Genomic DNA, 16,562 nt, shown 5'->3' on the forward strand with positions numbered 1-16,562 from the left:
GCCTTTCTGAAGTGAGGTTACACATCTGCTATCGGGTGTCATCTTCTGCACTTAAAAGTGAAAAACCCATGGCAGAGATAAACTAGAACTAGTTTAGACCTTTTTAATTTAAATTCTTTAAAACGTAAAAATAAAATTCATAAGTTTTCCAAAATGTATTGATTTAAAAACTGATCTTTGTAATTAGATATTTTTAACATTTAATAATTTAAGAGCAATGTGTGATTAATCTTAAGTAATTAAGGATTCTCCAGTTTTCTCATATTGCAGGTTTAAAGATCAGGAAATGGTTTGTGCATGTTTGTGTGTGTGTGTGTGTGTGTGTGTGTGTGTGAGAGAGAGAGAGAGAGAGAGAGAGAGAGAGAGAGAGAGAGAGCGCAAGAGCTTTGGTAGCATAAACTAATAATATTCAAATGAGTTGACCTCTTCACAGACCTTGTTTGACCTGATTTGAGAAGGGAGCCCAATGACACAGGCTAGAGTAACTACAGTATTCTTTCAGGCATCCAACAGAATACCCGACAATCACCATAGCAAGACTTCTTTAGATGTGATAATGAGAATTTGAAAATGTTCTCAGCAGAAATTGATGAACTCTTGAATACCTCTAAGATATTCAAGAAGAAGGAAGAAATGTCCTCCAATGAGTATTTCACATTTTTGCTCATTAAATACATTGTTGAATTTCAAAATAAGTGCAGTTTACTGTAAACAACAAAAAACATCTCATGGCCGCCATCACTTGGTCTCCTAGAGATGAGATGTGCTGAGAGGCTTCTGGATACTGTCTCGGAACTCTGTGAAGCATGTGCTCATGGAGAAGAAGCTGGAGCCAGCAACTTATACAAAGACGCAGTTAGCTATGGCTAGTTCAGCTGCAGTTCTAACGCCTAGCAACACAACTAAACTGCCAAAAGAACCTTAGAAAAGCTAAAACTAAAATAGACTTCACTTCACAGATTCCTATATGTGTTCCATGCCTTGCTTAATTAAGCCAGATGCCTATATGAGCCTTTCTTTTCCCCAATTATTTTTCTGTATTATTTTGTTTCCTTTACTTTCCATTGTCTGATTTGCAGGTTCACTATGAATGGTGGAGGAAAATTCTGAAATACTTCTGGATGTCGGTGGTCATTTATACCATGCTGGTGCTCATCTTTATATACACTTACCAGTTTGAAAACTTCCCAGGCCTGTGGCAAAACATGACCGGCTTAAAGAAAGAAAAGTAAGGGCTCAGTGCCAGGGATGGGATGGAACGGGAAGGGGGCACACATGAGGACGCACCCAGTGCACATTGTTCCTGAAAACTCGGTGCACCATTTTAGGAAAACGTGATGCTGTGAAGGTCTGTAAGGTCTTCAAAGGCAAGTTAGAGAGCCCCCTTCTCCTGTGTTCCCTCTGTCAAAGTCTGAGCTTGAAAAGTAAGTGAAGGGTCCATGATTGGCTGGCCGGCAAAAGATTTTTCAGCCCCCTTTTAATGAAAGATGATTTTTAGTCATCAATCCCGTGGGAAACACAGCTGCCTTGTAAAATGACATGCCTTCTGCTCCCCAGATCAGCGCATAGTTTTCCAGCATATGGGAGGCTCATGAGTGCACTTGCCTCTTCACTGTGTCTAGGCTTAGACTCTTTGGTACCACAGGAAAAGGCATTCCTGCTGGGCTGCTGCACCAGAGTGACTTGATTGCACGCGACTGCAGGCAACAGATCAGTCTTTCTGATCTTCTCCTACAAATCCCTGGGATTAGTTTAGAAATCCAGCTAGAGCTGGGTCTTGATCTGAAAATACGGAGGTGTCAAGAGATGTGTGTGATTACACAAGTACAACCACACGGATTCATTATAGATGCTTGTTGAGTACTTGTCCTGTGCCGGGGATACAATAGGAAACAAGAAAGGGAATTGAAGCCTGGGAAGCCAAAATAATCAATCTACTATGATGCGTGTAAGTGCATTAAAACATGCATTAATCTGTGAAGGAAACCCTAGGCTGCTGGAGGGCTACAGGAGAAGTAAATGGCATGGTGGCCTCACAATTCTTTGCTGAGGGGTCCTTTAAATTCTACCTGGTACGCAGAAGCCAAACTGTTCTGAGAAAAATGGGATTTTTGTTTGAGTCTAGGATGTGGGAGAGCATCCTAGGCAGAAAGTAGAGCAGATGCAAAGGCCCAAAGGCAGGATAGAAATGGTTGTGGGTACAGAAGGGATGAAGGAAAGTTCCCATTTGAGAGCAAGAAGACAGCAAGAGAGGTGAGAGGGCACAACAGAAGTCCAGGCCATGGTACAGTAAGCAGTTTGTATTTTATTCTTGCTGGAATTTTCTTCAAATCTTGGAAGCTTCCTTAGGAATGTGACTTGTGGAAAACAGAAACAAAGTCACATCGCATGCACTTAGCAACTGTCCTGTGAGAAAGACAGGATCCTCCTCAGACTGAGGAGAAGGATGACAGGTAATGGTTGTGTGTGTGCTGGTGGGGGGGGGGTAGAGTGGTCCATAGGCACTTAGGGGGTGAAACAAGCCTGCAGGAGTGTACTAGGAACTGGAGATGCTTTCAGATGACTGAACTTTGCACGAGGCAGACGTCTGCCCCATTGAGTGGAAAATGGCTTTGCCAAGGAAAAGAGGGAAGCCAAGGCCGATACTGGAACCACTGCTTTCAGTAGGAATATGGGTCTGGTTGCATGGGAGGTCATGGTGCTGTTAGTCAGCATTTTCGTTTTGGCAACAGAAAGGTGGGTAAGTTCGTGGGGGGATGATGAGGTCAGCCAAGAAGAGCACAAGAAAAGGTTCCCCAACTGAAGCAAATGGATTCCAGTTGCTATGTACAGTACAAAGAAGGAGGTGGGGCTGAAGGAAAAACCAGAGATGTATGATGCGTTGACCCCAAAACTATTAGAAGAGTCTGTGTGTTCAAATACAAAATAAGGCTAGAGATGTGGCTGCTGAATCGATCTACAGGGACCTGTTACTGACTGCTGTGAAGACAAGCTAGTTGGATCGGTACAAATAGTAGGGAGTAGTTATAAGTGGTCAAGGCAGAGAATGCTGTTGTGGCTTGTGAGAGAGAGGCTGGCCGGAAGTGCCTCAGAAAGGCCCCTGCTTTTGTTCTGTCTTCTTCGACAGGCTTGAGGATCTCGGCCTGAAGCAGTTCACGGTAGCAGAGCTGTTCACACGCATTTTCATCCCCACTTCCTTTCTGCTGGTGTGCATCCTTCACCTCCACTACTTCCATGACCGGTTCCTGGAACTCACAGACCTTAAGTCTATCCCCAGCAAAGAAGACGACACCATCTACAGGTGAGCAAATCAAAGAAGCGGTGTCTCCTGTCTGCGCTGGTACCCGGCTTCAGTGGGAAGCCAAATCCAGCACTCTCACGTGGACTTTCAACCTTGAACTTCTCACTGGTGTGTGTGTGTATGTGTGTGTGTGTGTGTGTGTGTGTGTGTGTCTCCCAGGCAACAGAGTCACAAGATGCCCTTTGAGAATTTGCCCCGTGGGGATAGGGTGGGCCACAGAAACTGTCCCACTTCCTTCAGTGATTGTCAGGACTCGACACTGAGTAGTCGTTAGAACTCAAGGAATTTCACAGACAGCTTGATGGAGGGAAATTGATCATCAGTGACACTTGTCAATTATTAGAAAATATTACGACTTGATGTTCTTTGATGTTACTATGATGCCTACAGCTAAAAACTATTTACTATTGAATAATATGCATGCTTAATTTAAGTATACTCAGCAAATCTTCAAAAGTCATTTTCCAGTAATTTAGAAATCAGTTTCAAGCTTGACATGGGTGAGCCCTGCCTGTAATACCATCACTAAGAAGGTTGACAAAGGAGGAGGTGTAGCCACAAATTCAAGGCCAAACTAGACTACAAAGTGAATTAAAACAAATAAACAAAAACCAAATTTAAAAAAATGGGGGAAGGAAGGATAGAGAACTCTTACATTTGTGAGATTTGACTGTTGATCATTGTTAATGATGACTTAAAATTCTTTTTGTTCCTAAAGCCCCCTCTTCCCTTCAACGAATATTTTCTTCTCTTTAAAATTTCTTCCTGTTTGTAGAAGCTTTCTGTCACTGTTGTCCTTATTGCCATGTGTCTGGGTTGTTTTCTGATATATCGTCAAATAGGATATAGAATATAATTTGTAGAGAAGAGTAAATGTTTTCAGAACCACAGTTTTATGGAAGACAAAGGCTCAACAAAGCTTCTACCAGACTAGTCACCTACCTGTGCTGGCTGTTTCTTGTCTACCTGACCCAAGTAAAGTCATCAGAGAGGAGGAAGCCTCAATTGAGTAAATGCCTCCATAAGATCAGGCTGCAGGCAAGTCTGGAGGGCAGTTTCTTAATTTGCAATTGATGAGGGAAGGCTTACGCCATTGTGGATGGGGCCATCCCAAGTAAGGGGTCCTGGACTCTGTAAGAAAGCAGTCTGAGAAAACTATGGGGAGCCAGTCAAGCAGCTCCCCTCCATGGCCTCTGCATCAGCTCCTGCCTCCAGGTTCCTGCCCTGCTTGAGCTCCGGTCTACACTGCTGTCAATGATGAACTCTTACTTGGAACGGTGAGGGAAATGAACCCTTTCCTCCCCAAGTTGCTTTTGCTCACGGTGTTTCTTCACAGCAATAGTAACCCTAACTAAGACACCGCCTAAAAAAGATTTAAACTGAGTATGTATGTGAAACTTGAATTTAGCCCAGAGTTCCCTTGAAAGACAAGTGTACTGCAGGGCCTGTTATGCATGTTACTTCCTGTGACATGTATATGCTGTCTACTTTCTACAACGACAGCAATACAATACTGGCCTGTCAACCAATAAGAGACAGCAGCCCTAAATGATGCAAACCCCTTCGAGATCACCGCTCCCTTTCTTCCTGTTTGTGGCAAATTTTCCAAGAAAACTTAGGAGCATGAGAAAAGGGGAAGTGTTGAAGAGTTGCTTGGGATTTCCCTTTCAGATCTAAAAACAAAATTTGTTTTCTAGTTCCTTACAGAAATTAAATAACCTTGGTGTTATGAAGTTTTCTTTAAGAGTGTTCTAGAAAAGTCACAAAAGTTGAATTTAAATATTTGGTGTGTACATCATTTTTTAAAAATTCTCTCTGATTATATTTTTCTTACTGATAATTTTCACCTCCCAGTAAGTTTTTCTCCTGAGTTCTAATCAATGACTACATTTTAGATCCCAATGGTGAGGAAAAATAAGTATGTTCAGAGTTGGAATCGACTTCCCTGCTAGCTTTCTCTTACCTGTTTGCTTTGTTAGTTTTGTGAAAAAACTGGTTGCAGACAGGGAATATGGGCTCTTATTAAGTTGGTTTCAGCAGTATTGTTTCCATTGGCGTTCTGTTGACCTTGTGCTGTCTTGTACAACTCCGGAGTGAGTGTGTGTGTGTGTGTGTGTGTGTGTGTGTGTGTGTATGTGTGTGTGTGTATGTGTGTGTGTATGTGTGTGTATGTGTGTGTGTGTATGTGTGTGTGTATGTGTATGTGTGTATGTGTGTGTATGTGTGTGTGTATGTGTGTGTGTGTATGAGCATATGCAGTGTAGGCAAAGAGCACTTGCAGATGAAGTAGAATTTGCTGTGTTTATCCTTTCAGAAATTATAGTTAGAATTACAAAAAGAATTTATATGCATGCATAAGAAAAACTTATAATTTCTCAGTAGGCAATCTCAGAAATATCATTTTACTTACCAACCAATAATTCATGACAGAGCAATAATACACATTATGTAATAATAATTTTCTAAGAGCCACTTAAATTACTTATCATTACAAATTATTTATTATTTATGTTAGAAAATATTAAATACATTTTAGCTTAAGTTTTAAAGACTGTAAAGAAAAGAGATTGACTTAGAATATTTTTAAATCTGAAAAAGGAGCAAAAGCTGATCCTTCAGATTCTAGTTTTGTCTTTGGTAATGTGTATCTTCAAAGTGAAGCATAGGTACTCTTTAATAAAGTCTGTGAGATGGGAGGGAGGAGGCAGAAGGGGAATGTGGTCATTGGGCATTTTTCCTGGGTGCATCTGACTTCACGATGCTCCTGTATCTTGCTGCCTAGACTTTTCTTCGAGACATAGGATCTGTGTGGATGATGAAACACTCGCCTAACGCCTAAGGGGCAGGCTCCTCCATGGCCTCTGTCTAACTGTCTCCTCTTTCTCTCCCACCTGTCTCCCCTTGCATCCTTGTGCTCCCATCTCATCGCGCAGCCATGCCAAGGTCAATGGTCGCGTGTATCTAATAATAAATAGGTGGGTATGCTGATGTCTTCTCTCTTCTTTTTAGTTAAAAAAATATTTTCTCATATGTTAAACCTTTTGCCGCTTTATAAATTGAAAGTGGTGTCCTCAGTGGACGGTGACCTCAGGTATGCTCACGGATGCTCTTCGCAAGCCAAGCCATTTTGGTGGTCGTGCCAAATGGTGCTGTACAGTGGAGGTGGCCCAGAGTCTTCAGCTGGCGCTCAGTATTTGGTCTGGGTCCCAACGTCTACAGCCCATTGCTTTTGTTCTCTGTTCAAGCCTTCCCTGCGAGGTTGACACCTCACTGATCATAAAATCGAGAGCTCAGCTCAAGAACTGCCTCCTCCACACAATCCCAACAATGCCAACATCCTGCTGGCACCTGTCTGCCCGCCCTCCAGACTCCTGTGGCAGTTTCTCAGGCTTTCCTTCCAGAACCCTGCTTGTCTTAGCTCCCTTGCTAGAGGTGTAAGCTCCTCAGGTCTGGATGCCCTGTGCTGTACACAGAAGATGCCGTATCCGCATCGCTGAACCCTCAGCCCTACTCATTAGTTGAAGAAAATGGCCACGGTGATGTGTGGTTTTTAACAAATCAATTTCCAAATACAATTCTACGAGAAAGATCAAACTATTAAAGAAGGGTTTTTTTCCATCCATAGAATTCACAGTGTGTCCCCACACTACAGGAAATACAAACTAAGCATGGTTTTCCCTTACAATGAGTGTCACTTGAGCAAATAGAAATAAACATTGTACAAGGACTGTCTGGCATCTGCTGGAAGCCAGCATGAGAGACAATTCCAGCTCGGAAAATCCTAGCTGCTGACTAGAGAAGATTCACTCTAGTTGGGGATCTTTACCAGCTACTTAACTCCCGTGTCCAGACAAAAGATAAGTGTCTGCTTGCTGTTTTTCATAAAGCATACATCACTTACCTTCATAGAAGATATGTATCAATATCAGACTCACCCCTAATAATTAAAATGTCCAAATATTCCAGCTTTACCACCACCTTCTTTCAGTGAAATCTCTCATCCATGGAGAAAGTCAGAAGAAAGGCTAATATACCCCCAAGAGGAAACATTAATCAAATACACTTGACCCTCATTTCAAAACATGTGCTTCATGTTATCTTTAAAGTGTGTCTGAATTTTAGTTGAACCTCTTACCCAATTAGAATGACAGGATGAGCCCTTCATCACATATATTTTAGGTCCAGTGTTATTTTATAAGGAGAAAAATGTGATTAGAAAAATGAGTTCGTAGATTTGAAAAAAGAGATACACACACACATATAAAATATGTACATATAGAATACCAGATAGATATTACATTCCCCAAAATATGTGGTAAAAGAAGGTAGCATACACTGGGCCACTTGGAAAAGATATAGAATAATTTTATTAAATTGTGGAAAAATTGACAAATTATAAGTCGAATATTTTCTCAGGAATGAAGTCATTCATTACATGGTGTAGAAGCAGAAATGTACAACCTCTCTGAATTCTATGCAGAGAACTCAGTGCCATACATGTAAGATGGGACACATACATGTACGATGTGATGCTAAATTCACAGATCAGCTGTTTCTGTGTGAATACAGTCTTCCTGACGTTGTACTGGTTCTGTACAAAGACTTCAGGTGTTGCTAATATTGTGAACCCTGCAGATGTACAGTGTGCCTCCTTCCCGAACGTCAGGTGCTTCTTATCCATGCAAGAGGGGCGAGCGTGATGTGTATTTCACACATTTAGGATAGTTCATAGAATTTAGACTAAGGAATTTTACAATGGCCGGTTTCCTTTTTCTTTGATGGAAAACTAGCTTAATGTGCAGCTTCTCAGAGCCTAGTCCTAGTACTGAGTTAAACCTCTGTGGCTTTCGCATCACACAATTTGGTTCATTGCAGAGAGTGTCTCCAGTGCACAGAATGCCCTCACTAACAGTCATTGAGTTGTGGTGTGAAAACGCACAAAGCAGAGGAGGTGATTGGAGCAGGACAAGATTGCTGCCTGCCAGAGGAGTCCCCAGAATACACACTAAGAATAAAAACTGGCAAAACAAGTGGAGCGGGATATACACAGCCCTTAAAGGAAAGAGCTGGGTTAATAAATAAAAAGAAAAGTCATCTGTCTTGTTGTGGTGTGAAGGGTATAAACATTTTTATTCCAAAATTAATAGTAAGGAGCCCGTAGCTTAGAGTGTAAATCTCACAATCCCTTTACGCTCACACACGCACACGCACACACACACACACACGCACACGCACAGATGGATGAATGGCAACAAGGATACAAGAACAACTGGGAAAAAGAAAGAAAGAAAATGTAAAGAAGTGAAAAGAGCTTTTTGTGAAGACAGATGTGTGAAGTGGTGTGATGTCAGGAGGCAAGAGGAAGACTCCCCAGAGTCATCCCACATCTGTCTGGTGTCCCAGGTAAAAGCCTGTCCTCTGGGCTGTAAAACACTCTGTGAAACTGGTAAAGAAGGGCAAGCATTATGAGCTCTGCAGCCTGAAGTTTCAGGGACTGTCTCCCTGGGGTGGCCTTCTCTGGCTCGAAGGGACATCAGCTTTTCTGGAGACCAATCCAGCTGCTGGTGTAGCAGAGGTCAGTCAGTTCCTCCAGCCCTGGGCCCTGAGTTTGCAGTGACTGAGAGCTCCACACAGAGCCATGAGAAAGCATAAAGAACAAACACTGGGCATCTTCCATGAGAAGGGTTTTCTTAAATGTGCAGATGGGCAGGCAGCAGAATCATCACCCATGTTTAGCATCTTCTCCACTGCCCTTCAGTGAGAGGACCCTTGCGCATGCTGAACCCTGATTTTCACGAGGATGAATTTATAATGCAGGCGACCACACCCAAGCATGAAAATCTCTCCTTAGAAGATGGGGGCTTTGCCTTAAAGTTTTCCTGCATAACTCCTCCTGATGTGAGTCATCACAGAAACCACCCTAACTTTCAAAATATTCTATGAAGTAGACCCAGCAGTTTCCATCCTACAGTTAAGCAGGCTGAGGCTAAGGAGGCAGGCCCACTAATTCGCCAAGCCATGTAGGTAGAGACTTTTTCTACTAGGAGGTTCTGTCCCAGGCTTTCTGATGCTGAACACAGGCCTTTGGCATTCTTCTTGATTATATTCTCAAAAATCAGTATGATAAAGATAAAAATGAGTGATTTGAAAATAGGATGCTCCAACCAACTGTGCATTTAACATATTTTCATTATGTGCGTTTCATGTGCACACGGTTTCCTCAATATATAGTGAAAGAAAACAGTCAACGAAAACCTCAGAGGGTTACCAAGCTCCAGTGTGTGTCTCTTCCCTTTTCCTTTTTTGTTACCCATCCTAAGACATAAAGTGGCATGCTTCAGACACTACCTGGATGCTGGATGTCCCGCTGTCGTCCCTCATGAATTGAATCAGAGTGCAGCACACATGAGGGGCGGAGCCCAGCACTCTTCTGCTCTCAATTTTGTCTGGCCCAGAGCACTTGTGAAGAAGTGTCTGGAAATCAGTATAAAGCTACTTCCAAAAGCTCCATTTCCGAATCTGACTCTGCTGCCTTCATTTAACTGGTGTTCTCAGTGTGATCTAGCTGTGACAAGCAGTTTGCGGGGGGGGGGGGGGGGGGGGGGCGGGTGTCTTTACTGAAGACATTTCACCATGACCAGAAACAGTCTCATGACTAGGAGTCTCATTCTACAAATAGCAGGGATTATTAGAGAGTTATCTTGTCCCTTCAAAGTTTATACCATCTTTAAAATGTAATCCGAGATCACCAGTTCTGTAGGATAAATGACCGAAGTCTTTGTCCTCATGACAGATACCCTCCTACGTATACAGAGGAGGCCCGCAGCAGTTCCAGAGTACGTGCGTGCTGGTGACTCTGACACCAGATTGCTGCTGCATCCAAATGCATCTCATACAGAGCCCTGCCAGATTGGCCCGCAGATGTTATTAATATGAAGGCACAGCATTGCCATCAGAAAAGAGCGTGATTGTTGCAGTTTTAAAACTAATCAGCTTTCCAGCAATTGATAATATGAGTTAGCTAATTTAAGTCATGGGTAGGATTCAGCATAACCCTATCCCCAGCCATATTCCCATCCATCCCCAGCCACGCCCCCATGCCCAGCCACACCCCTAGGCTGAACTCTTCCTCAGACACTTTTTCTTCCTTAAATTAGCGGTTTGCTCCTGACATGTTGTAATCTACCTGCTTGACCCCTGTCAAGGAGAATGTCTTTCTATGGTACTATCTAAAAGCCCAAGGGCAATGCGGACTCAAGCCAGCATTACCTTCAAATCATAGATGAGTTTTTAAGTATGCTGTCGATGAAGATAGCTTAGAATTTATCCAAACAAATCTACTTATTTGATATAAAATTAACTAAATTTTAGAAAAGTTAAATAATTTTCTGAGATTCTACAATCCTGTTTGTAGAATAGTATTGTCTATTCTGTCATAACCAGGTTGAAACAAATAGAATAATTATTACAAATGGAAGAAATGATTAGCATTTCCAGAATATGTGTTCATAAAATGCTCTATATTATCTACAGTGTCTTTTATAACATTCACCTAAATAAGAATAAAGAGCTTCCCATTTTTTTAAGCAATTAGGAAATTAGGCACATGGTACATGCCCACAGTCCCAGACACTTGGGTAGCTAAGGGAGGATTGCTTGGCATGGGAGTTTCGAGGGCAGCCTGAGCAACACAATTTTCTGTCTCAAAACTACAGTGTGGGACGAAGCTCTCACTTGTGCTGTCTGCTGGGACGTAAGGTGTGGGACCAGGCTGCTGTCAGGGCCGTAAATCCCCACCCGCTGCATTCTCGCTCTGGCTCTGGCTCCTCTAGAATCCCCTGCAGCTTCCAGTCCACAGCTCACATCAGTGGTCCCCAGACGAGATGTGATGCAGATGCCGTTACCACTCCCGGAAGTGCGTGGCTCTCCTCGCAAATGCTTTAGCCGCTGGTAGCATGAGATTAGCCAATGTCAAGGCTGGCTGAAAGCGTACATTATTTAATCATTTGAAAAAGCCTTAGGTAACCTGTGAATGACGTGATTCCTGCAAGGTGGTTCGAAACCTTACTAACAGAGCATGATGCCTTTCGACTGGGGAGTCTCTAAATCCTCTCCCCTATGAACCAATTGTTCTGTCCACTCATATCAGCTGCTGAGCCTCGACTCCTAGGAAAGCCCACTACGGGTACCATTCTGGAATGCACTTGGCATTAGGTCGTCCCCGCACCTGGCATACCCCTATGTGATAGTGGATGATATATGGCATGATATGTGATCTCTGACCTCCTTATAATTCCTCTGTTCTCACCTCCTTCTCTTTCCTTTCTATCTCAATTACTTTGAGCAGCCTCAAGAAAAAATTACCAATCCACCAGAATGAGTAAGTCCCCCTGTGAAGCCATGAAATGCTTGCTCTTCATGATGCCATTTCATGCTTCTACATCCTAAATTCTGACCATTTTTTTCCTCCAGGAAAAAATGTCAAGTTTAGGTGCTAATAGCTCTCCTTCCTGACCAATCACTACTACCTGAATAAGAAAACCTAACAAAGCTGAGTTGACACTTTGTGTTTAGAAAGAACTTAAACAAACCTACAAAACACGATGAGACGCTAATGCCCATGGCACAAGGTCTTTGTACACGTACCGATTTGCCTTGGTTTGGCCTCCATTATTGCCCCTTGACTGTAGCCTCTTGGCTTGCTTTCTCCTCCTCACTCGGCTGCTCTCTGCCCACAGATTGGCCCACCCTGAAGGCAGCCTCCCAGACCTAGCCATTATGAATATGACCACCAGCCTGGAGAAGCCTGAGGGGCAGAAAGTGGTGGAGCCTGGGGCGGAGAGGCCAGAAGAATGTGCCAAGAAGACAGAGAAGGGTGAGCCAGGGAAAGACAGCGACGAGTCTGAAGAGGAGGAAGAGGAGGAAGAGGAATCGGAGGAGGAAGAAACCTCAGGTAACCAGCCCCTTTCCTCACCTGCCTTTGGCAGCATAAATGACAGAGTGACTTTCTCTAAGCAACTGTCTGTGATTTCGTCTAATAAAAGTTGAAGAATAGTCTTGGTTGCTATCGTGATAATATTCATATCCCAATTACTGCAATGATTTCCCTTTAGTCTAACTGAAATGGAAGAAGGTAGATGCTTGGCTAACAATCTATGATGGTAGGCAGAGTGTCTGTGGGGAGATCCAGAGGAGTGTGTTCTGGTTTCTGCTGCTCGTGGGAACCTCTCATAGGACCTGTCCCACTAGAGGCCCCTGCACAGAGCCACTGGCAATTCTGATGTCACCTTCAGAGACTTGTTCTTGGGAAAGGTGTTCTGAGGTTTGTCAAGGAGAGTGACAATATGCATACATTGCTAGTTCTGCTCCAACACTTACAGCGTGAGAGCTAGACGAGGTGGTGTGTAATTGCACACTTGTCTGAGTGCCCGGCAGTGCTTTGGGCAGCACTGACTTAAGGGCTCCATCTTTTGTCAGTAGACTCCCTGCCCTCACTCCAGCTTTCTTCCCAGAACTGTACTAACCAGGAATGAGTGGAGTGGAGTAGACATGGTTGTTGATAAATGTTAGCTGACAGAGGATGCAAAAGGCAGAGAGTTTGGTCCCTGTGATAATTCTCAGGCAGTGGCATAGCGTGGCCTCTGGGCCAAGTGGGAGATGCTGTACACATCTTAGCTGGATCTCTGCTAATGTGACATAAGGAGGCAAATTACTCTTGAAGACATGCCCCGAGGTCCGGTTACTTTCTCCAGTTCATCTCAGAAGACCCAAGATAAGGACCAGCTGCCTTTTTCACATCTGGATTGCACCCCACAGTGGGGGATGGGCAATTCTGCCAGACAAGTAGTTAAGGCTAGGATTTCATTATACTACTTTAATGAGGACTTTGGACTCTTCTAAAAGGGACCTATCAAAAATCCCCCTACACCCTTATTGCTCTGCTGTACACACCTCTGAATTGTTTCTTTACGTTGACTGTCCACCTGAGTCATAGGCTTTTTTGATGTAACTAAAACCTTACTCAATGTTCAGACCAAGGACAGTCACATTACAGCTATCTCTGATGGGTTGACATGCTCCAGAACTGAAACATGGAAAGACAAAACTGTCCTCTGTGGCTTTCGGTAAGGTTGACAGTCCGAGGCTACAGTGGTGTGAACCCCTAAGGTAGAAAATATGCAATGGTTTATTTAATTAAGAAAATTATTAGAGGGGCAGGAGAGATGGCTCAGAGGTTAAGCACACTGGCTGCTCTTCCAGAGGTCCTGAGTTCAATTCCCAGCAACCACGGTGGCTCACAACCATCTATAATGAGAATGGGTGACCTCTTCTGGCCTGAAAGCATACATGCAGACAGAACACTGTATTCCTAATAAATCTTAAAAAAAAAATAAAAAAAAAAGATGATTAGAATTTGACCACACTTTATGAAACCGTACTGATTCTAAGGATGAACAAGCTGTCTCTGCCCACAAGTAGATCTGATGCTCTTACTTATTAAAGGCAAATGAAGAGCCTTTACCACCCATTTGTCATTTGTGCTTGATGAAAAAGATGTTATTTCCAGAGGGCTCAGATCATTTAGCATAGTCTCAAAAGTAAATCAAGACAAAGTTCTTTGCACTGATTTAATTATAAGGCCAATATAGTAACATGGTCCCTTGTGTTTTGACTTACCTTCTGAATCAGCAGCATGGCATGGGTCGGGGTCTTGGGTGCGTCCTCTCCAGGCTCATAGCACGCATCCGCTAACTACTGAGCAGCCTCTCATTTCATCCTGAAAGCTACAAGAGATGCTCTGGTTAGTAGCGCCGGCCGTGGTCATGCTCCTGGCTGTATTTACTGCCTTGCAGATCTAAGGAACAAGTGGCTCCTGGTGATTGACCGCCTCACTGTGCTCTTCCTAAAATTCCTGGAGTATTTTCACAAGTTGCAGGTGTTCATGTGGTGGATCCTGGAGCTGCACATCATCAAGATCGTCTCCTCGTACATCATCTGGGTGACCGTGAAAGAGGCAAGTCTTCTTTTGCTGGGCACTCCCAGACTACATAGGGCATGGCAGGTCCTCGTTTCCTCTGTCTAAGCATCCATGGCATTCGTGTTACAATGCCCCTGGCATTCAGGGATCAAGACACGTGTGAGTGTATAGGCTTTCTTATCCAGAGGACTTAAGGTTAGTGGAGTGGAGAAGGAGACAGAGAAAGGAGGAGAAAGCCCCATGGCTTAGTTTCCAGGTGGCTTGGCTTACAGCAAAGGCTGCTTCCTGAAGTGTGTGTAGGGGGCTGGCTTTCTGCCCCATGTGGGCTTTCTGCCCCCCATATCTCCCAAAGTTCTCTTTGATGGAAAGAGTAAAATTCTAGTTTGTGCTGCCAAGGAGTAGACTCGGGTTCCAAAATATAATGAACTCTTTATGGGAGTCCATTTCACTTGCTGTCTCTGTAAGGCATGAAATCGACAGTACACTTGACTCCTACTTCTGTCTTACTTCCTGGTAAAGAGAAGGATCATTCTGTCAACAATTCCTTCATGTTCACTGTGGAGAAACAAACTTCATTCAATTTATTTGTCAAATAGTTTTTGTATACTTGTATCCATGATGTCAGCCGAGCATCAGTCTTTCTTGCAGACCTCTAACTTTCCTGGGTGGCTTTTCAGATGGTAAAAATTCAGAATCTTTACCCTCAAACCTGGGTCAAGACCCTGCTGCCTGAAGCTTGTAGAGAGTTCGACCACAACACTCCAGGCCACGCTGCTTGGCACCTAAGACAAATGGAGGATGTCCTTCATGCAGAGGATATTATGGCGTTCAGTTCTGCCCCCATCCCTGGATGATCAGAATCTCACTACGCTCAGGGATGAGCAGAGTTTCCCTGGATATTTTGATCTGTCTGGATTGTTTGCAGGACAAATATTTGACTGGTTGTTATTATTAGTTTTTATATATTTTTATTAATTAGCATACAAAATAGCAAGTTTCCTTATGACATTTTCATACATATTTTGTTTTGACTGTTTTCCCCTATCCCTGTTTCTCATATCGCCCTGGCCACCATTCCCACTGTATCTTTCTCCCCTGGTATTATCTATTTTTATATCACATAAACACTAGTACCTTCCCCAGTCCCTTTTTAAAGCTTCTTTTCTGCTATCTCATTGGTCCCTTTCTAGTTTACTGGCCTCTGACCACACTCACTGGCCCATAATCACACATATATAGCATGGATTCATTTTTGATGAGCATTCCATTAGATAGACTCTTGTTGTCAGGGAGATGGTGAGCCCACGACCTCCCTAGCTCATGATGCTGCCAGAGAACAGGAGTTTGGAATGAGGTGCATGACATTTGGGCCAGCTTGGTGTTGAATGAAGTAGCTGACCATGCTGAACCTATTTTCCTATGTGTGAGATGATAACAATACAAATATCTTCCCTGGAGAGACTCCTCACGGCTGTCCTTTGCCGGGCACTGAGGACCATGTGCACACCTTGTCCTCTGTCCTAGCCCTTTCCCTTCTCTGTCTCCCTGTGTTGCCCTTTGGCTCTAGGCTCTGTGCACAGCCTACTGTGCCTATTCCCCATCTAGAGGATGAGTGTACGTGCTCCGGAAGCCCAGTGCCACCAGTCCACACCCACAAATGATGAGGCCTTGATCTGTCTGCAGCCCACTGCTTTCTCTGATCGGTCATACACAACCTCATGCCTTGTGTTCCCCCAAAGTACTCCTGCCAGTGAGGCCTAAAACTAAACCCATCGCCCACGTCATCTCTCCCTTTATAACTAAGAAATACACATATTTTCTCCATCTGAAACCTCCTCCATGTTGCAACTGGACATCCTTTCCAGGGTGTAAAGGGGATCACATCAGACCTGTCTACCTAACATGTTGTCATGGAGTTCTTATACTCACATGGAGTTAAGAACCTTACACTGTAGCACAGACCACCTCAGGCGTGCCATTCCTGGACCATCTGGGAGATGTGGGTTTCAAATCGCATGTCCCTCATATTAGATAGCTTGCGTCTCCGGGAATGCAGCTGACATTCTCTGTCATCTACAAGGCCTAGGGCCTGCAATCCCCCAGCCCACATCACTCCTATTTAGATAATTCCGTTCTCAACTCAAATTGCTGGCAGCTGGACCATCTTTCTCACCAGGAGTTAGGCTAAGCCAGGAACCCCCATCACAGCATGGCTCACCCAGTCAGTGTGCTTGTTGTGTGGCTTTGTCTGGGACATTTATGGATTTCGTGTTTTTTACATGC

The 16,562-nt window shown here is 43.7% G+C and overlaps 1 protein-coding gene across 3 annotated transcripts in view; it reads left to right on the top strand.

Annotated features, from left to right (window-relative positions):
• The window catches only part of LOC121438803 (piezo-type mechanosensitive ion channel component 2), a 349,253-nt gene that overhangs the window by 264,338 nt on the left and 68,353 nt on the right, over nt 1-16,562 (top strand). Inside the window, exons 16-21 of one of the 3 annotated variants that reach the window (XM_041639240.1) lie at nt 1,080-1,228; nt 3,128-3,301; nt 6,235-6,276; nt 11,649-11,681; nt 12,040-12,254; nt 14,155-14,315. In XM_041639240.1, coding sequence (XP_041495174.1) covers nt 1,080-1,228; nt 3,128-3,301; nt 6,235-6,276; nt 11,649-11,681; nt 12,040-12,254; nt 14,155-14,315 — 774 coding nt within the window. The remainder of the gene's footprint in view (nt 1-1,079; nt 1,229-3,127; nt 3,302-6,234; nt 6,277-11,648; nt 11,682-12,039; nt 12,255-14,154; nt 14,316-16,562) is intronic. The other 2 variants (XM_041639241.1, XM_041639243.1) reach the window with 2 other exon arrangements.

The sequence above is a fragment of the Microtus oregoni genome, unplaced genomic scaffold, assembly GCF_018167655.1.
Source record: "Microtus oregoni isolate MIOR12 unplaced genomic scaffold, Mior012 000057F_ref0000458, whole genome shotgun sequence".
In the NCBI taxonomy this organism is placed as follows: Eukaryota; Metazoa; Chordata; class Mammalia; order Rodentia; family Cricetidae; genus Microtus; species Microtus oregoni.